The sequence below is a fragment of the Ailuropoda melanoleuca genome, chromosome 20 (assembly GCF_002007445.2).
Source record: "Ailuropoda melanoleuca isolate Jingjing chromosome 20, ASM200744v2, whole genome shotgun sequence".
In the NCBI taxonomy this organism is placed as follows: domain Eukaryota; kingdom Metazoa; phylum Chordata; class Mammalia; order Carnivora; family Ursidae; genus Ailuropoda; species Ailuropoda melanoleuca.
In genome coordinates this window covers 30668556-30691031 of record NC_048237.1, presented here as the reverse complement: position 1 = coordinate 30691031, position 22476 = coordinate 30668556, and the positions used below count along the sequence as shown (strand labels likewise).

Below are 22476 nucleotides of genomic sequence, written 5' to 3'. Positions count from 1 at the left end.
AAGATAAACATTCATCGTCATATTTTGAAAGGAAAAACACTAAATTTACTTTAACGTTTGCCAAAGCAAATAACACATAATAATGCAGGGCATCCTGTGTATCTACTACTCAGGCATCTGGCACCTTCGAACAGCATACACTAGTATGAGTCTGAGGGCGGAAGGCTACATACAGAGAGAATATATGTTCTCAAAAGCTGCCACTTGAAGAGGTATGACCTATATTAATCAGCATATGGGAGGAAGGAGGGGATCTCTGTCTGAAATCTACCTGCGATCCAATTTTTTGTTATTTAAGAAGTTACAGGTTAGATTAACCAGTAATTTCATTTATTCTCTATATTAGTTATTTCTCAAGTTCTAAAGTTTTTTGCTTTCTAACTGTAATTTGTATTAAATATGCAAAAGAGATTCAGCCTCAACATAAAATCTTTGCTGAAAGATCCAAGGACAAATTAAATTTTATGTACCTACATATATAGTCTGCCAAATTTCAATAAATGTTTGCTGATACCCCCTTTCTCCAAATCACACCTGGCTTCTGATATTTCTAATTAGTTTTTATTTTGAAGTGAGTATTTTTGGTCTCATACAACCCAAACCAACTCCACTATGACCACCAATACACACCTTGTAATAGGTTACAGGTTAGATGTTTGTTCACATGGATCTTATAGTTGTATTTTCTAAGACATCTTTTAAAACTTACTGACTTGGCAAATGATGGGTCTTGGGTTATAGTATTTTATACACACATTAAGTGTTCCAAAAAACGAACACAATGTTGGAACATCTTTGCTTTCGTAAATCTTACTTTAAAACAAGACTATGCTACCATTAACTGAAAATAATTTTAAAGACCTGAACACACACCTTTTTTTTTTTTTTCCTTCAAATCTGGCTACTGTTACAGCATCTTTACCCTGTGCTATGCTATTTACTTGTCTATAAACCGTCAGCCCCTTGCTGTCTAGCTAGCACAATGTCTGGTACAGAAAGCACTCAAGCGTTTGCCAAATAAATAATTAAAGCAGAATACCTTATCATCTCAAGCATTCTAGATGCCTGAGATATTACCCTGTATCATCCTCAAATTAATAAAAAATTCTCAAAGTTCTACCTCATGTCTCGCTATGAAAAAAAACCAAGAGAATTATGCTACACAATGTCCAGAGTCTCAAGCTGTCCTGTCACTCCAGACAGGAAGTGAAGAGGACTAAAAACTGAACTAAAATAGCACATATGTGGCCACTCGTGCTGTAGCGACCCCAGAGCTTGAACAACTCACCCTGACATGCTATGCTAGCTTTAAACAATTACCACACTTAACATTTTACATCTAATGGTCCCCCATCGTTCACGCCTGGAGGTCTCTTTCCAAGAGCTGTGGGTGTCAGAAACTTGGGTTTTGATTTTGCTTAACAATTGCAGAGGGTGTGGGATATGGTGGGACTCAAGCAGGCGTGGAATCACACTGGCAGGCACTGTCACAAGGGTACCACGTTCAGCTCTGAGAACGTGGGCATGCCATTCACCTTCCCTGCGTCATAACTGCTGGGGTGGCAGTCCCACCTCACAGAACCTTCACTAAGGTGAAAAAGTACAAATGTTAGGGGTTAAGAGTGCCTCCATCAGTGACCCTCCACAGGGTCCTGTGCACCTGTCACCCCGACGCAGAGAGTGGGAGGTACATGGTGGCTACTGAGGGCTCACAACTGAACTCTTTTCTAGGGAAGGTCCCTTGGACAGCTTAGTTAAGAAATGTGTGGGAGAGAATGCTTTTCCCCCAAGGGCATCTTGCAGCCCAAGCCCTGGCCTTCAGTGGGGCAACTGTGTGGTCCCACACTTCAGAGTGCTCGGGGGAGCAGGCAGAGGCCGGAATGTAGCTGGAAGCACATTTTCTCAGGTGCTTCTCTGTTCTCTCCTGGTCCCCATGCTTTTTTACTGGTGTCTCCTGACAGCCGTTCCTCAATAAAGCCCTTACACAGGCCTAACTTAAGAAGCCATCCACATCTTCTGGCTGAAGTCGGACCAACCCTCAAGCAAGCGAAAATGTTTCCAGGATGGCCCAGGCTTTCATCTGGGCCTCCTAAGACATCACGGCAGCATGTCGTGGAGCATCCTCAGAAAGAAGACAAGATTTTCCAAAACCTACACGTGAAGGGGACTTCTGTCCTTTGGAGAATAATCAGAGAATACCTGCCTCACTCCCTGTATGAAGCACTCCCCTAATCCAGTCTGTTGACGGAGGTCAACCCAATTTTCTAGAAACGCTTCTTCCACCACAAAAGCATTTAAATGACATCAAGACTCACGTACTGCAGGTCTCAGAACAGCCACTGACCACAGCAGGCACTCGGTGGCCTCCGACTCAGTCCATGTACACATTCTAAGGGGACAGAGCAGTGCGAGACATGCTCCCTACTGCTGCTTCTGAGCTCTGCTTTCTCTGAGTTCCGGCAGAAATGAACACACAGGCTCCACATGTTACCCTAAATGCTGGTTAAGTCTTCGGTGTGTCTTTACATCTTGCCTCCTCATGGGAACATAAGGGCCTTACTTCCCTACCAGACCTACTTGGGGCCCCTGCCATATGCCTGCCACCACGCTCAGTCCTGATGCTATAACGACTGAGGCAGGCACGGTTCCTGCCCCGGAGTTACTCCCATCAGACCTCGTACCTAATGGATTACTCCGGAAGGGTTCCTGGAACTGCACTGACTGTGGCTTGGAAGAGCTGCGTAAGGATTCTGGGAGGAAGCCTCCTTGAGCAGAATGCTGAAGTAGCAGGAGTTAGACAGAATGGAGGAGAAAGGCGTGTTGGGGACAGGGAAGGCATTCACAGCGATCGAGACAAGACTTGTGAATGAGAATAACCAAACACTGTGATCAGGGCCAACAGACAAATGTACGATACAACTAAGTGCTACCAAAAAGGATGGGAACAATTAACTGCCCAGGCGACTCGGCCTTTTTTTTTTTTCTTTCCTTTTCCCCCACAGGTGCCTGGCACAGAGTAAATGCTCAGCATTGTTTGAATTTTGGCAGATGCTAACTCCTTAAGCTTAGGATTCTCATGTGAATTTCTGGAACGTAAAAGATACCTATACCAATCCTTTGAAACCACTAAACATTTCTGAGCACCAAATCATCCATCTCGTATGGCCAAGTCACAGGACCACTGCAGCGATGAACTGATGAAAGTACTCCAGCCCTTGNCCCAAACCAACTCCACTATGACCACCAATACACACCTTGTAATAGGTTACAGGTTAGATGTTTGTTCACATGGATCTTATAGTTGTATTTTCTAAGACATCTTTTAAAACTTACTGACTTGGCAAATGATGGGTCTTGGGTTATAGTATTTTATACACACATTAAGTGTTCCAAAAAACGAACACAATGTTGGAACATCTTTGCTTTCGTAAATCTTACTTTAAAACAAGACTATGCTACCATTAACTGAAAATAATTTTAAAGACCTGAACACACACCTTTTTTTTTTTTTTCCTTCAAATCTGGCTACTGTTACAGCATCTTTACCCTGTGCTATGCTATTTACTTGTCTATAAACCGTCAGCCCCTTGCTGTCTAGCTAGCACAATGTCTGGTACAGAAAGCACTCAAGCGTTTGCCAAATAAATAATTAAAGCAGAATACCTTATCATCTCAAGCATTCTAGATGCCTGAGATATTACCCTGTATCATCCTCAAATTAATCAAAAATTCTCAAAGTTCTACCTCATGTCTCGCTATGAAAAAAAACCAAGAGAATTATGCTACACAATGTCCAGAGTCTCAAGCTGTCCTGTCACTCCAGACAGGAAGTGAAGAGGACTAAAAACTGAACTAAAATAGCACATATGTGGCCACTCGTGCTGTAGCGACCCCAGAGCTTGAACAACTCACCCTGACATGCTATGCTAGCTTTAAACAATTACCACACTTAACATTTTACATCTAATGGTCCCCCATCGTTCACGCCTGGAGGTCTCTTTCCAAGAGCTGTGGGTGTCAGAAACTTGGGTTTTGATTTTGCTTAACAATTGCAGAGGGTGTGGGATATGGTGGGACTCAAGCAGGCGTGGAATCACACTGGCAGGCACTGTCACAAGGGTACCACGTTCAGCTCTGAGAACGTGGGCATGCCATTCACCTTCCCTGCGTCATAACTGCTGGGGTGGCAGTCCCACCTCACAGAACCTTCACTAAGGTGAAAAAGTACAAATGTTAGGGGTTAAGAGTGCCTCCATCAGTGACCCTCCACAGGGTCCTGTGCACCTGTCACCCCGACGCAGAGAGTGGGAGGTACATGGTGGCTACTGAGGGCTCACAACTGAACTCTTTTCTAGGGAAGGTCCCTTGGACAGCTTAGTTAAGAAATGTGTGGGAGAGAATGCTTTTCCCCCAAGGGCATCTTGCAGCCCAAGCCCTGGCCTTCAGTGGGGCAACTGTGTGGTCCCACACTTCAGAGTGCTCGGGGGAGCAGGCAGAGGCCGGAATGTAGCTGGAAGCACATTTTCTCAGGTGCTTCTCTGTTCTCTCCTGGTCCCCATGCTTTTTTACTGGTGTCTCCTGACAGCCGTTCCTCAATAAAGCCCTTACACAGGCCTAACTTAAGAAGCCATCCACATCTTCTGGCTGAAGTCGGACCAACCCTCAAGCAAGCGAAAATGTTTCCAGGATGGCCCAGGCTTTCATCTGGGCCTCCTAAGACATCACGGCAGCATGTCGTGGAGCATCCTCAGAAAGAAGACAAGATTTTCCAAAACCTACACGTGAAGGGGACTTCTGTCCTTTGGAGAATAATCAGAGAATACCTGCCTCACTCCCTGTATGAAGCACTCCCCTAATCCAGTCTGTTGACGGAGGTCAACCCAATTTTCTAGAAACGCTTCTTCCACCACAAAAGCATTTAAATGACATCAAGACTCACGTACTGCAGGTCTCAGAACAGCCACTGACCACAGCAGACACTCGGTGGCCTCCGACTCAGTCCATGTACACATTCTAAGGGGACAGAGCAGTGCGAGACATGCTCCCTACTGCTGCTTCTGAGCTCTGCTTTCTCTGAGTTCCGGCAGAAATGAACACACAGGCTCCACATGTTACCCTAAATGCTGGTTAAGTCTTCGGTGTGTCTTTACATCTTGCCTCCTCATGGGAACATAAGGGCCTTACTTCCCTACCAGACCTACTTGGGGCCCCTGCCATATGCCTGCCACCAAGCTCAGTCCTGATGCTATAACGACTGAGGCAGGCACGGTTCCTGCCCCGGAGTTACTCCCATCAGACCTCGTACCTAATGGATTACTCCGGAAGGGTTCCTGGAACTGCACTGACTGTGGCTTGGAAGAGCTGCGTAAGGATTCTGGGAGGAAGCCTCCTTGAGCAGAATGCTGAAGTAGCAGGAGTTAGACAGAATGGAGGAGAAAGGCGTGTTGGGGACAGGGAAGGCATTCACAGCGATCGAGACAAGACTTGTGAATGAGAATAACCAAACACTGTGATCAGGGCCAACAGACAAATGTACGATACAACTAAGTGCTACCAAAAAGGATGGGAACAATTAACTGCCCAGGCGACTCGGCCTTTTTTTTTTTTCTTTCCTTTTCCCCCACAGGTGCCTGGCACAGAGTAAATGCTCAGCATTGTTTGAATTTTGGCAGATGCTAACTCCTTAAGCTTAGGATTCTCATGTGAATTTCTGGAACGTAAAAGATACCTATACCAATCCTTTGAAACCACTAAACATTTCTGAGCACCAAATCATCCATCTCGTATGGCCAAGTCACAGGACCACTGCAGCGATGAACTGATGAAAGTACTCCAGCCCTTGCGTGCAAGGCCCCATCAGCAGAAGCAGGAGCACAGAAGTCAAGGCAACAACTGGGAGAGAAGATGGCATGTTTCATTTTTCAACTGGTGACTAACCATGCTTCTGAGGCATTCGCTCAGGGCAACGCTCACCAGGTGGGATGGCAGGCTCAGACAGCCGGCGTGGCTGTCCTTCCCCACGGGCACTTCAACTTGGAATAGGTAGCACCCACAATCCTCCCAGGCCCTACTCTGTTTCTGATGCAACGAGAGTCACCCCTGCCTCCACTGGTACAGATTCCAGCCCCAGTTCGGAGCTTGGCATTCAAGACCCCATTGGATTTGGCCTCGTACCACCCTTCTGGTCCCATCTCCCATTGTGTGCCAGACACTGGCCTTCCCCTACTTTCCAGACCCTCCTGGTTCTCCTGTGCCCACCTGCCTTGGCTCGCTGCTCTGCCAGGATGCTGCCTTGCACGCTCACCCCGTAGCAAACGTCAAGCCCTGGCGAAGGGCCACCACTGCCGTGAAGATTTCCGGGACTCTCCTGACGATCAGAAACAATCACCCCTTGTCCTGGCAGTTATTTAATTTCTCTGTGCCTCAGTTCCTTCAACTAAAAAAAAATGAGAACAATCCGTATTCTGTCACAGCAGAGTTCTTGAAAAGCTCGAGTGAGGTGATGTACGTGGTTGTTTTAATCCCTAAAATTTTTAAAAGTTGAAGGATGAATAAAAACGTGCACACGAGTTAATGTTCTNATGAGAACAATCCGTATTCTGTCACAGCAGAGTTCTTGAAAAGCTCGAGTGAGGTGATGTATGTGGTTGTTTTAATCCCTAAAATTTTTAAAAGTTGAAGGATGAATAAAAACGTGCACACGAGTTAATGTTCTGTTTACTACGTTCAACAAAGGCACGTATTTCACTGGCTCACGTGCCATGCTCACCGCAGAAGAGTTACCATGGTAGACACTGAAGACTACTTTTGTAGTTTACTTCAGATTCATGCAACCACTTTAATGGCTTAAGTCAATCCAATATTCCCAAAATATATTTTAACCAAGTATATTAAATTTCGCCTTGCTAAACAATTCCCCAATGGAGCATCAACACCGATGCCAGTTATGTGGCAGCTAGCCGAAGGGAATCAAAATAGCACTCATACTCTGTGTGTGTGTGTGTGTGTGTGTGTGTGTGTGCGCGCGTGCGCGCACGCACGTGCCATAAAACTGTGCATTTTTAGACACTTCCCAAACTACAGACATCTGTTGTTTATATTTCAAGTTTTCCCAAATATAAAGTATCATGCTTCCAGACTGGGTAGCAAAGACTACTCACTAAATGACTACTTTCTTAACAAGATTCCACGAAGGCACCTGAGAAGGTCTGCTGCCATGTTTTTGTACATACAACAGAGAAATACAGAAGATAATTACCTTAAGTGATTTATATCTGGGTGCATAAGATTATACCTAAAATATCACTTTCAGCCTAACAGGATCCCTCTGGTGGAAATTACAGAATTATGTCCTAGACTCTGAATTCAACCTTTTTTAACCCATGATTTTCAAGATGTCAAGGGGAATAGGGTGATCACAAAAAATGATCTAAAACTAAAGACAGTGAATCTACTGGATGAGAAGGTCAAAATCTATTCAATGACAATCCATTATAAAAACAGGCCAGATCTAATGAGATAAAACACTCTTAAAGAAATAAATGTAAATTCTTACGTGTAGGTTTAGACAATCAAGTCTCACAACTTGTATAAGACTGATCTCTACACCACTATTTGTAACAGCACACAGACAACCTAAACATTCATTAACAAGGGGATAGTTAAACTAACTGGTTATAGTATATTTTGCAGCTAGTAAAAAAAAATAAATGACGTTGGACTGAAATATGATGATATGGAAGAATGTCTATGATAAATTTTAGGTGATCAAAGTAGGTAGAAGATATTATACACTGTCCCTCCCCCTTTTAAAAGAATTCCATATATATGTACTTTTTTTTTTAAATTCAAAATGTCCAGACCACTGACCTTTCATTCGTTACAGGTATTTATATATAGTTGCGGCTTATTTACCATCTTACTCCTTGTTTTCTATTTGTTCTACCTGTGGTATATTCCTGTTTCAAGAAACTTTTTAAGTTTCATTTTTTAAAAAAATTTTTTAATAGTTGAAGATGGTGGACACGCAATGTTACGTTAGTTTCAGGTGTACAACACAGTGATTCGCCAAGTTTCTGCCTTATGCTGTGTTCACAAGTACAGCTGCCATCTGTCACCAGACAGGACTATCGCGGTATTAGTGGCTGTATTTCCTATGCTGTGCCTTTTATTCCTGTGATTTGTTCATTTCCTAACTGGAGCCCCGTATCTCTCACTCCCTCTCACCCATTCTAAGCTTCATTTTGATGAAACTTTTTAAAAATTACTCTATTATTTCTTTGTATTCTGCCCAATTTTTCAGCATACTGATTTTCCCCTGCCTGTCTCTAAACTATTAATTTTTTGGGGGGGTGGGACAGGAAAAATTTTCTTAGCCTAGTGTGAGGCAGATCTATTTTCCCCCTCAGCTTTCTGAGGACATAACTGACATATAATACTATGTAAGTGTAAGGTGTACAATGTGATTTGACCACCCATACATTATGAGCTGATTTCTTTTCTTTTTTTTTTTTTTAGTAGGATGTTTTCTGAAACATTTTTTTATTATATTATGTTAATCACCATACAGTACATCCCCAGATTCCGATGTAAAGTTTGATGCTTCATTAGTTGCGTATAACACCCAGTGCACCATGCAATACGTGCCCTCCTTACTACCCATCACCAGTCTATCCCATTCCCCCACCCCCTCCCCTCTGAAGTCTTCAGTTTGTTTCTCATAGTCCATAGTCTCTCATGTTTCATTCCCCCTTCTGATTACCCCCCTTTTCTTTATCCCTTTCTTCCCCTACCGATCATCCTAGTTCTTATGTTCCATAGATGAGAGAAATCATATGATAATTGTCTTTCTCTGCTTGACTTATTTCACTTAGCATTATCTCCTCCAGTGCCGTCCATGTTGCAGCAAATGTTGAGAATTCGTTCTTTCTGATAGCTGAGTAATATTCCATTGTATATATGGACCACAGCTTCTTAATCCAGTCATCTGTTGAAGGGCATCTCGGCTCCTTCCATGATTTGGCTATTGTGGACAATGCAGCTATGAACATTGGGGTGCATATGGCCCTTCTCTTTACTACGTCTGTATCTTTGGGGTAAACACCCAGTAGTGCAATGGCTGGGTCATAGGGTAGTTCAATTTTTAACTTTTTAAGGGACCTCCACACTGTTTTCCAGAGTGGCTGTACCAACTTGCATTCCCACCAACAATGTAGGAGGGATCCCCTTTCTCCACATCCTCTCCAACAATTGTTGTTTCTTGCCTTGTCTATCTTTGCCATTCTAACTGGCGTAAGGTGGTATCTCAGTGTGGTTTTGATTTGAATTTCCCTGATGGCTAATGATTTTGAACATTTTTTCATGTGTCTGTTAGCCATTTGTATGTCTTCATTGGAAAAGTGTCTGTTCATATCTTCTGCCCATTTTATGATTTGTTTATTTGTTTCTCGTGTATTGAGTTTGAGAAGTTCTTTGTAGATCTTGGATACCAGTCCTTTATCTGTGGTGTCCTTTGCAAATATATTCTCCCATTCCGTGGGCTGTCTCTTAGTTTTTTTGACTGTTTCCTTGGCTGTGCAGAAGCTCTTTATCCTGATAAAGTCCCATAAGTTCATTTTATCTTTTATTTCTCTTGCCTTTGGCGATGTGTCGTGAAAAAGGTTGCTCTGGCCGATGTCATAGAAGTTGTTGCCTATGTTCTCCTCTAGAATTTTGATGGATTCCTGTCTCACATTGAGGTCTTTCATCCATTTGGAGTTTATTTTTGTGTATGGTGTGAGAGAGTGGTCAAGTTTCATTCTTTTGCATGTAGCTGTCCAATTTTCCCAGCACCATTTATTGAAGAGACTGTCTTTTTTCCACCGGATGTTTTTTCCTGCTTTATCAAAGATTAGTTGCCCAAAGAGCCGAGGGTCCATTTCTGGGTTCTCTATTCTGTTCCATTGGTCGATGTGTCTGTTTTTGTGCCAGTACCATGCTGTCTTTGTGATCACAGCTTTGTAGTACAGCTCGAAATCCGGCATTGTGATGCCCCCAGCTTTGTTTTTCCTTTTCAACAGTTCCTTGGAGATTCGGGGCCTTTTCTGGTTCCATACAAATTTAAGGACTATTTGTTCCAGTTCTTTGAAAAATGTCCTCGGTATTTTGATCGGGATAGCATTGAAAGTGTAGATTGCTCTGGGTAGTATGGACATTTTAACTATGTTAATTCTTCCAATCCATGAGCATGGAATATTTTTCCATCTTTTTATGTCTTCCTCAATATCTTTCAAAAGTGATCTATAGTTTCTAGGATATAGGTCCTTTACGTCTCTGGTTAAGTTAATTCCAAGGTAACGTATGGTTTTTGGTGTTATTGTAAATGGGATGGATTCCCTAATTTCTCTTTCTTCAGTCTCGTTATTCGTGTATAGAAATGCAACTGATTTCTGGGCATTGATTTTGTATCCTGCCACCTTACTGAATTGTTCTATAACTTCTAATAGTTTGGGAGTGGATTCCTTTGGGTTTTCCATATAGAGTATCATGTCATCTGCAAAGAGAGACAGTTTGACTTCTTCTTTGCCGATTTGGATACCTTTGATCCCTTTTTGTCTTCTGATTGCTGTTGCAAGGACTTCTAGTACTATGTTGAATAATAGTGGCGAGAGTGGGCATCCTTGTCGTGTTCCTGATCTTAAGGGAAAGGCTTCCAGCTTTTCCCCATTGAGAATAATGCTTGCAGTAGGCTTTTCATAGATGGCTTTTATGAGATTGAGAAATGTACCCTCTATTCCTACACTCTGAAGGGTTTTAATCAGGAAAGGATGCTGTATTTTGTCAAATGCTTTTTCTGCATCAATTGAGAGGATCATATGGTTCTTGAGTCTTTTCTTGTTGATATGATGTATCACATTGATTGATTTGCGAGTGTTGAACCATGCTTGCATCCCAGGTATGAATCCCACTTGGTCATGATGGATAATCCTTTTAATGTACTGTTGGATTCTATTAGCAAGGATCTTGTTGAGGATTTTGGCATCCATATTCATTAGAGAAATCGGTCTGTAATTCTCCTTTTTGAGGGGGTCTTTGCCTGGTTTGGGGATCAAGGTAATATTAGCCTCATAGAATGAGTTTGGTAGCTTTCCTTCTGTTTCTATTTTTTGAAATAGCTTTAGGAGAATAGGTATTATTTCTTCTTTGAATGTTTGGTAGAATTCCCCAGGAAAACCGTCTGGGCCTGGAGTTTTATTATTTGGAAGGTTGTTTATCACTGACTCAATTTCTTCATAGTTAATTGGCCTATTTAAGAAATCTATTTCTTCCTGTTTCAGTCTTGGTAGTTTATAGGTTTCCAGGAAGGCCTCCATCTCTTCCAGATTGTTTAGTTTTTTGGCATATAGCTGTTGATAAAAGTTTCTAATAATCCTTGCAATTTCAATGGTGCTGGTCGTGACCTCTCCCTTTTCAGTCATAATTTTAATAATCTCAGTCCTTTCTCTTTGTTTTTGGACAAGTTTTGCCAGTGGTCTATCAATTTTATGGATTCTCTCAAAGAACCAGCTTCTAGTCCTGTTGATCTGCTCTACTGTGCTTCTGGTTTCTAATTCATTGATTTCTGCTCTAATCTTGGTCAACTCCTTCCTTGTCAGTGGGTTAGGCCTGTCCCTCTGTTGCTGTTCCAGTTTCTTGAGGTGAGAATATAGAAACTGCATTTTAGATTTTTCTATTCTTTTGAGTGAGGCTTGGATGGCTATGTATTTCCCCCTTAGGACTGCCTTTGCAGTATCCCATAGGTTTTGGACCGTTGTGTATTCATTCTCGTTGGTCTCCATAAATTGTTTAATTTGTTTTTTGATTTCCTGGTTTATCGAGTCATTCTTGAGCAGGATGGTTCTTAGCCTCCAAGTGTTTGAGTTTCTTCCAGGTTTTTCCTTGTGGTTGAGTTCCAATTTCAGAGCGTTGTGGTCTGAGAATATGCAGGGGATAATTTCAATCTTTTGGTATTGGCTGAGACCTGTTTTGTGTCCCAGAGCATGATCTATTCTTGAGAATGTTCCATGGGCATTTGAATAGAATGAGTATTCTTTGGTTCTGGGGTGTAGTGTTCTATATATATCTATGAGGTCCAACTCGTCGAGTATGGCATTCAAAGCCTTTGATTCTTTGCTTAGTTTTTGCCAGGGTGTTCTGTCTATTTCTGATAGTGGGGTGTTGAGGTCCCCTACTATTACTGTGTTCTTATCTATATGTCTCTTTATTTTGGTTAAGAGTTGGCTTGTGTATCTTGCTGCTCCCCTGTTGGGGGCATATATATTAATAATTGTCATATCCACTTGTTGAATACTTCCTTTAAGAATAATATAGTGCCCTTCTGTATCTCTCTCTATGGCCTCTAGTTTAAAATCCAGTCTATCTGATATGAGAATTGCTACTCCAGCTTTCTTTTGAGGTCCATTTGCGTGGAAGATGGTACTCCATCCCCTTACTCTAAGTCTGAATGCATCTTTGGGTTCAAAATGAGTCTCTTGTAGACAGCAAATGGATGGGTCATGTCTTTTTATCCAATCTGCAACCCTGTGGCGTTTTATGGGAGAGTTTAAGCCATTTAGATTGATAGAGATTATTGACAGATATGATTTTAATGATGCCATTTCTCTTTAAAGTCTTTGTATCGGTTGTGACTTGCTGCTCTGTATCACTCTTGGGGCCTTTTTACCTTTATAGAGCCCCCCTTAATATCTCCTGTAGGGCTGGTTTCGTGGTTACGAAATTGGTTAATGATTGGCGATTTTGGAACGTCTTTATTTCTCCATCAATTCTGAATGACAGCTTTGCTGGATAAAGGATCCTTGGCTGCATGTTTTTCTCTGAAAGAGCTTTAAAAATGCCCCCCCAAGCCTTTCTCTCATTCCAGGTCTCTGTAGACAGGTCTGACGTAATCCTGATACCTTTGCCTTGGTACGTGAGAAATTTCTTTGCCCTGGCCGCTTTCAATACTGTATCCTTGGATCTAATATTTGCGAATTGCACTATGACATGCCGTGGCGTAGGTTTGTCCTGGTTGAGCTTGGATGGGGTCCTCTCTGCCTCTTGGACACGAATGCTTGTTTCCCTTGCTAGATTAGGGAAGTTTTCAGCTACAATTTGTTCAAATATCTCTTCTAGACCTCTGTTTTTCTCCACCCCTTCAGGGATGCCGATGATTCTGACATTGGATCGTTTCATAGAGTCAGTAATCTCCCGTAATCTACATTCGTGGGCGTGGATTTTTTTAAGACCAGCTTCTATTTTCGTTTTTTCTTCTACTAACCCATCCTCCAATTCGCTAACGCGTTCCTCTGCCTCGGTGACCCTGGCCGTCAGAGCCTCTAGTTTTGACTGCATTTGGCTCATAGAATTTTTAATTTCTGTCAGATTCGCTCTCATTTCTGCCCTTAGGGATTCTATATTCTCAGCAACGCTTTCTCTGATGCTTTTTTCAAGTTTACTCATCATCTTGACCATTGTTGCTCTGAATTCCATTTCTGATAATTGGGATACATCCATATGTATTAATTCTGTGGCCGAGGCCAATTCTGTGGCAGAGGCCACAGACTCATTATCTTTTCTTTGCTGGGGGGGACTTCTCCTTCTCGTCATTCTGATGAAGAGAGATTGCAGGGTTGTCCAGAGCCCAAGTGTTGACTGGGACCCAGGCCGTGCGCCCTTGTTTTATAGAGATCTTAGGGATGTGGGCTTCTTCCTTAAAGAGTTTATTTATTTATTTGAGAGAGAGAGAGACAGTCAGCAAGAAAGGGAACCCAAGCAGAGGAGTGGGAGAGGAAGAAGCAGGTTCCCGGTGGAGAAGCCCGATGAAGGACTCCTTACGGAGCGTTGTGATCACACCCTAATCCGAAGACAGGTGCTTGGTGACTGCGCCACTCAGGCGCTCCGGGTTGTGGGCTTCTTGATTTTTCAGCCTGCCTTCTGGGGGAGGGGCCTGCCTGCAGGTACTCAGAAAACCCTGTTTGGGTAGAGTCTCTGTGTCCCTTGCGAGGGGGGATGGGGATGGGCACCCTGTGAGCCGGTATTTCCGGGCTTTTGTTCTCTGGCGGCTTTCCCTGGCGGTTTGCTATGCCTCTTCTGAGAGAGCAGCAGCGGCTGAAATTCAGCCTCTGTCTCAGAACAGAGGGATCGCGGATCGTTCTCCACTGATGTTCTGGCCACTTTAACTCTGTTTCTGTTGGTGCTGCTCAACCCTGCAGCATCCCGGGCTGTGCGCCCCACACCCGGCGTCCCAGCCCTCACTTCCAGGGCCGGCGCGTCTCTGTCCTTTGTGTTTCCAACCCCACCAGCCGCCAGTCGCCAGCCGCCCCGCGTGGGCTCCCGGAGCTCCCCGTCTCAGTCTGGTGTCTCGCGGGTGCTGACCGCGAGTCCGCCTGCTCCCCCGTGCAGGTGGCCCTCCAGCCGCCAGCCGCCAGCCGCCCCGCGCAGGCTCCCGGAGCTCCCGGTCTCAGCCTCGATCCAGTGAGCACACCGGAGCTCCGGAGCTATGAGCTGATTTCTATAGGTTAGTTAACTTATCACCTCACATTTTTTTTTTTTAAGAACGTTTAAGATCTACTCCCTTATCAAGTATATATGGTTAACTATAGTTATTACCATGGTGTACTTTAGACCTTCAGAACTTTTTCATCTTATAACTGGAAGTTTGTGCACTTTGACCAACATCTTCCTTCCAGTTCCCACGACCCACGACCACCATTCTACTGTTTCTAGGAGTTGGTGGGTTTTTTTTTAAGATTCCACAATAAGGGGTATTTCACTAGACATAATACCCTCCAAGCCCATCCGTGTTGTTTCGTGTTACAGAATTTCCTTCTCAAGGATCTTATTCCATTGCGTGTATGTATTCATCACATCACCTTTATCCACTCATCTGCTGGTGGACACTTAGGTTGTTTCCATGTCTTCCCTAGCGCATCATAAATAATGCTGCAGCTTTAGATATATAGCCAAAGATGGGACTGCTAAATCTTCTGCTTCTAATTTTTTGAGGAACCTCCATATTGCTTTCAGTGATTGGCTCCACTAACTGATATTTCCGCCAACAATGCACAAGGGTTCCCTTTTCTGAACATCCCTGCCAACAGTTGTTATCTCCTGTATTTTTGATGGTACGTGTTCAAACAGGTGTGAGGTGATATTTCTGTGTTTTGATCTGCTTTTCTGTGATGAATAATAAACTCAATGATACATTTTAAAATTAGTAAATGATACTGAGCACCTTTCCACGTGCCCATTGGCCATGTGTATGTCTTCTTCGGAAACATGTCGATTCAGGTCCTCTGCCTATTTTTTAAATTGGATTCTTAGTCTTTTTGCTTTTGAGTTGTGGGAGTTCCACATATATTTTGGAGATTAACCCTTTGATACAGAGTTTACAAATATTTTCCTCCTATTTCGCAGTTGCCTCTTCATTTTGTTGACTGTTACTCTTGCTGTGTGGAAGTATTTTAGTTCGATGTCGTCTCACCAGTTTGCTTTTGTGGCTGGTGCTTTTGGTGTCATATCCAAAAAACTGTTGCCAAGACCAATGTGGAAGAGCTTCTTCCCTGTTTCCTTCTAGGAGTTTTACAGTTTCAAGTCTTACATTTAAGTTTTTAATTCATTTTGAGTTAGTTTTTGTGAGTGGAAATGACAGATCCAATTTCCTTCTTTTGCATGAAGATCCTGTTCTCCAACACCATTTATTGAAAAGACTACCTTTTCCCCATGAAGTATCCTTGGCTTCCTTGTTAAATGTAAGCTGACCACATATGTACTTTTCATATACATATGAATGTGCATGTGTTCATGTGTTTAAATGTGTAAGAGCAACTAACATTGGAGCTCTATCTACCAGACACTACTCTATACATCCTTCATATATGTTAAGTAGTTCGATCTTCACAGTGGAACAGGTGCGTATCTCCATTTCATGTAGGTTCAGAAGGTAAGTGGTGGGCGAGAATGTGAAAGGGCAGTCACATTTCACACTACCAGTGGAGTTACTGGGGCGGGGAAGAGTTTTCTTTGTATATTCTACAGTTTAAAAGTTTTCAGAAACCATGTAATACATTTTTATTCAAAAAAGGAAGTGTGGCTGAGAAAGTGAGAGAAAGGGTATCCAAGAGGAGTCAACAGTGCAATGAAATAATAAAAGGGAGCAGGAGCCACCACTCTGCTACTTCCTGGGTAAGTTACCTTGAGCAATTTACTTAACATCTGAGTCCCAGGGTCCTTATCAGTGTACCGTCGGTAATCAAGCCCTCTCGCAAAGTCATATGGGTTTAATAACACAGGACTGTGCCAAGCCCACACTTCCTGACATACCGTTGGCCTGCCTCAGTAAACACTGCTTGTTAAGTAACGAACAAGAAATCATTCTAATCAACAGGNCTTGTTAAGTAACGAACAAGAAATCATTCTAATCAACAGGTAGGTCACAACTGTCCCGAGGAGCACTCAAATGCAGAGACACAGCGGCGGGGACAGAGAAGGAGGGGGGAACGGACATGCAGAAGAGTTCAAACTGCAGCAACTTGCCCTCCAANGTAGGTCACAACTGTCCCGAGGAGCACTCAAATGCAGAGACACAGCGGCGGGGACAGAGAAGGAGGGGGGAAACGGACATGCAGAAGAGTTCAAACTGCAGCAACTTGCCCTCCAAGGGATATCCTATTAAAAGATGAGCTGTGGACTCTAAGGAATTGAAGGACTATCGATTTAAAAGAAAAATTAGATTTTCTTCTGTTTGGCTTATGGACAGAACCAAAGCCAATATATGAAAGTTACAGGAAAGAGGAATCAGATTCAGTATGTCTATAAACCCTGTAAGAGTGACAGTGGTTGACAATGGAACGGAGTGGCCCAGCACCGAACCTACTACCCTTACCTCGTTAGAGCAAGCGTCACGTCTTCTGCTTGCTCCACTAGGCAAGTTCAAAGACAACGCCCCAGGAGTGTGCAGGGGAGATTTGTGTCCACTGAGGAAGAATGGACTAAATACTCCCAAAGTCTATTCCTTTAAGATTTATCGGCTCTATGACATTTAAAGGATCTAGCCAGTTCAAAAAGTCTATCAGTTCAGTACTGATACTTTTACCAGTGAAACTGCCTAAGTGTCCTCATGCTTATAAATGAAGAAATAGTTTTCAAAGGAAGAAAACGTGCTATACAGTTTGAATAATACAGACTGAACACCAGGCCAGAATAGCTCTCCAACCTCCAAGGCAGTAGAGGCTCAAATTTTTCCAACTATGAGTTCACTCACTGGGCATATGGTACACATGCAGATAATTAACTGTAAGAAAAAAGTCATATATTCATATTTTTGAATATCAATAAAACATTTTAAAATTAGTAAGTACTCTGTATCAGCACATTCTTACATCTGGGTTCAATGACATATTTAGCTTGAGCAATAGTCCAGATACAAATCTATGATTAATATATTTTAGTTTAAATAAGTTAGAAAATCGTAGCTCACAGCACTCTCCAGACAGCCGGGACTGGGGCCACGTTCTGTTGCACAGGCATTTGCATGAAAGATGAATCCAGACATTATGGAGAAACTTCTCGTCAAAGGTTTCTCTTGGCATCTACCAGAACCTCAGTCATCCCTAAAAGCTGGGAGATAGGTTTCAACTTGCCGCAGGTTTTTACATATGCCCCACATGTCACCACTTTCTTGATGAAAATCCGCATATTCGAGTAAAGAGCCAAATTCTTAGTGAGCAAGTCGTCAGCAGCGGCATCTCATTTTCAAAAACTCTCAGGATCTTATTTCTGTCATGGGCCAGAAAGACACAGATGAAATGAGAAGAGAGAAAAATACTTATGCTAGATGCTACCTAAGCCAAGTGATCGCACAGAAATGGTTTTTAGTCACACACGGCCATGAAGAAATATTTCATATCTTATTTCAGAAAGATCTCAACAGCCAGCAAAATTCAACATGGAAAAGCTGGAATATTTACTTGCTGACTGTTTCCTCGTACTGCCCAGCAGAAAATACACATTTAATGATGGAACTTTTCGTCACCTTCTCGGTGGAAAAGTGGTGTGTGGATAAGCATTTGCAGAATGACATCTTCCTGGCTGGTGCTCTGTCATTAGGCATGTCAAGGAAACTTCTGATTGACATTAGAACTCACAAAGTAGCCAAAAAAAAAAAAAAAAGCCCAAAACAAAACAAAAAATCCCCAAACCACCTCCCCTGCCGAAGCAAAGGTTTTCAATGAAAAGTCATTGACTACTTGTCCCTGATCTGTGTTATCAGACATGTACTAAAGGCTACTCATACCCTGCACATCAGTGATTTCAACAAACTATAAAGGAAAATGTTCTTCCACATACGTGACTGCTCCCCCACACAGCATACCACTGACATTATGTGACAAGCAACAGCAGCATTTGATAAAGGGATTTTGCCAAAAGCGTGTTCCTCTTTCCCTCTGAGGATGTTCTCATCAGCTCTGAGGTTGATGTTGCAAACTTCTCAGCAAATCTGCCTTGGCTATGATGAATCCAATTTTGAATGATGCCTCTGAGGTTTTGTTCTATTCTGGGCCCTCAGCGACCGAATTCGTCAATTTCACCCCGGAAAACATTATTTTCTACTTGATCTGGGAAGACTCAACTGGTTTACTAGAAAGGCCACTGTACTTTGCCTGAAAAGGACTCAAAAGTGGTAAGGGTTTCATGCCATTATTTGACAAAGTTTCAACAGAAAAAGCACTGGAGACTATGAACAAATAAACCAGATGCCAAGTAAAATCCAATTTTCGGAGAGTCATTGTGGTACTTTCTATTTAAAATTTTTCTTTTTCTGTTACTTGAGTGGAAGTACAAACCTGGCGGTTCACTGGTCCCTGGACATTAAGATTCACATTCTATAATTACACTGGGTTTCTGTTCACTATGTTTATGATGTTATTTTGAGCTGTAGTATTTTAATCCTATTTTTGTCACTCCTTTTATACTTCAGTGAACCACTTCTGAATTACTGATCCATTTTTGTGAACTGTAAACAAAATATTTTGTTTGTGAAAAACGAAAAGGTTCATAAAATAATGTACAATGGCATGCTTATTATGTGCCATGTGCTAGCTGAAAGATATTACATATACTAATTGATTTACTTTTCACGGCCTCCTTAAGGAGGCGGTAGTATTACTGTCCTCATTTTATAGATGGGGAAACTGAGGTGTGACCTCACTTGCCCAAGGTCACGAAGAAGCAGAATTTGGGACCAGGCAGGTCAGCTCAAGAGCCTGTATTCTTTCCGCACGAAGCTCCCTCTCAAACAGGTAAAATGAATGCAGTGACACAGTTCTTGTCACCCAGAGTATGCCTTAGAAGGAGTATGTTAGAACACGCTTCCCTAAGAAGTCCTGGATAGCTTCCTTCAGGGACCTTGCTGCAATAAAGCCATCCCACCTCCCTCAGAGATGGAATCTCATTATAGAAGTCAACAGCCAAGGGGTCGAGAGACCACTTTCCATCCTGCACCTGAAGTCACACTGGGGTGGAAATTACACAGAATTCCTTGGCAGGTGGGTTTAGTATTACATGACCCTCTAAATTATTCTTTCTTCATTTTTTCATTGTTAGTTTTGACTTCCTATTTTACAAGTTAAGCCTTTAGCTTTCTCATGCAGATTCCCTCCCCAACCTTGTAATAATTTTAATTCCTACAATTAATTAAATTTTTTATTAAATGGCTATTCACTGTTTCCACGGTTATGACTCTGTATATAATATTCACAGCTGAGTCTGCAGTATACCATGAGTACATTTCCGTTCTTAATAACTGTCTCTCCCAGAATTAATTATAATTTTGTCTATGTTTGCCTTTGTTTTCTATTTTCCTATCACTAATTCATCCCCAAGCCTTCTGATGTGATGGTGAAACTCCCCGCTGCAGAACACCAGGTAGTCTATTGTGGTTCTTCCTGACCTCCACACACCTCACACAGAGCCATTCCTTTAGAGGCCCCTGCCTACCTGGGTAGGTGGACCTCTAGGACCATCATACAGCTGTGTATCCTCTCACTCTCCTGGGAATCCCCTTTGCTTCCTTCTCATGTGGGAGCTCTTGCTTCCTGGAACACATCTTCCCCTTTCTTCATCCTACTGCTTCGTTGTTGTGGAGCACAAGCCCAGCAGGTCAAGTTTTTAACAGTCTGTATATCTAGACATGTCTTCATTCTACTCTCTCACTTGATCGTTTGGCTGGGTATAGAACTACAGGCTGGAACTCCTTCCCTTAGAAGCAGCACATCACTATTACGGAGAAGTTCCATGCTACTTGAGTCTTGATCTTTTAAGTATAACCGGATTTTCTCCTCCTGGGAGGTTTTACTATCTTCCCTTTAATCCTGGTGTTCTGATATTTCCCAGTGAAGCACCATATGTGAGCCATTTTTCAGTTTTAACGTAATTCCAGTAGAACGCAAACTCCATGATGGCACAGATGTTTATGTGCCTTCCTCCCACTCCTGTGCCTCTAGTGAATGTATCTGTCCATGCCTGTAGCCCAGTGAATCTGGGTCAAATGAAAGGACAGGATAAGCCTGGACTTATCTGGAGACATATGTATTTTTCTGAATTACTTTGTAACTTTCTCCCTACTACATTTTCTGTGGGTGCTGGATTCTTGAATGGATACCCAAATACTCTCCCCCCTTCCATAGTTCTACTTTCTGGGAGAATTCTGCTTTTATCTTCCTATCATTGAAAGCAGCTTTAACCTTTGGCTAGCAAATATTGAGCTTCTCATTCATTCTCTCTTGCAGGACTGAGTAATCAAGAGTCCCATATGTTTCACTGAAGGGTCAGAATTCTAAAACTTTGGTATTTTTAAAGTCTTTTCCTCTGAGTCTGGTTGATTTCCTCAGAGAAGAATTCTCAAATCTCCTGGCTGCTATTATTGATCCAGCTTCCAGAGTTCCAGGAGCCCAGTGAGGGAAGGCAGTTGAAGATCTCACTATTTGGCATATGGGTGTTCACTTGTTCCCTGTGTTTTCAATAATGTACCACTTTCCTGCTCTCAGCTAACACTCCCAAAAGAGAACAGGGATGTGCCCTCAAGCCAGATTTATTCCTCCTCATGAGGATTATAGGCCTTGGTCATGACTCAAGCATACCCCGCCATATTGTCAGAGAGTAAGAGACAGACTTAGCGCCTTCTCTCCCAAGAGGTGCCCAGATTCTCTACAAACAAAATATGTCCACCCTTCTCTCACAGCCTTCAAACTCCCTGAGAAAAGATTTAATACTCTTCCTCACCTAACACTGACAAACCTGGACTTACGTATACTAATAGCCCAAACCACATGCCTGGAAAGAGCGCATTGTGCCATGGGATGGAACATTTCTTACAGTCTTGTTCTTGTGCCTCCCCCTCTACCAGCTGTATTTTTCCTGCTGGTATAAAATATACATATGTTTTATATTAATTTTAAAATTAAAAAATTTATAACTATTTAAAAAAAGTAACTCCAAAGCCATCTAATGAGCGGAATATGTTAGAATCTTCAGAATTTCACAGAACAGCTGCCTGGTACAAATAATGCTGTTATTCATGCTGAGACAGATCACCCAGAGGAAGTTCAAAGAGGGCAGTTCCCAACCATGAAGGTCAATACTAGCGACTATGAAAAAAGCCCTGATGGTTTCCGCTTTATTATTTTTAAGTAATACATATTGATTTAAAACTGAAGGTTACAGTAGAATACAGGGAAGAATAAGAAATTAATATAAGAAATTATCAATTATAGTAATAATTAATAGCAGTAACAGGAATAACAGCAACTGTCTTATTGCTTTAAGTGGTCCATTTTGCAGAGAAGGAAACTGGGTCTCATGAGATAGAGGCAAGATTCAATTCCCAGTAGCCAGACTCTAGGACTTGGGCTCCTCCCCACAACCACACAGGCTCAGAGACGTGAGTTCACCCAAGGCCAGCCATTCCACTTGAATGCTAGATACCTCCTCTTCCTGGATATCAAAATCTCTTTATCCACTAATCCCCTCTTTCGCAGCTTCTCCCTATATTCTTTACTGCCTCCTTTGGCTAGCATTCAAACATGCTTAGCACTCGCTCATTTTAAAATCCTCTCTTGGTCCTCAATTCCCTCCACTTATTACACTACATTGTCCCAACACCTTGAAGGCAGAACATCTTGAAGGAGTGGTCTTCTTACATAGACTCCAGTTCACTGCCTGACTCCTTCGTCGCTTGTCTAGAAAGCGTCATTGGTCCCTGTAACTGTACTGAACCTGTTCTTGCCAACATCACGAAAAGCTGGTCCGTACTCCTCAGCGTCATCCTGGTCTCTTCCCTCTCATGCCCCATATCCAGTCACATTTACTGAGATCGTCCAGACAGCCTCTGACACAGCTGTGGGATCTGTCCGTCTCTCTGCATCTTGCACGCCAGGCCCCACCATCCTGCCCCCACTGGAC

General features: G+C 42.7%; 1 protein-coding gene across 2 annotated transcripts in view; it reads right to left on the bottom strand.

Annotated features, from left to right (window-relative positions):
• Nucleotides 1-22476, bottom strand: part of PELI2 (pellino E3 ubiquitin protein ligase family member 2) — a 173032-nt gene that overhangs the window by 50998 nt on the left and 99558 nt on the right. The window contains exon 2 of one of the 2 annotated variants that reach the window (XM_019807336.2): nucleotides 17495-17793. The exons of the other annotated variant lie outside the window; for it this stretch is intronic. Coding sequence (XP_019662895.1) covers nucleotides 17495-17569 — 75 coding nt within the window. The 5' untranslated portion in view covers nucleotides 17570-17793. The remainder of the gene's footprint in view (nucleotides 1-17494; nucleotides 17794-22476) is intronic. 2 annotated transcript variants of the gene reach the window in all.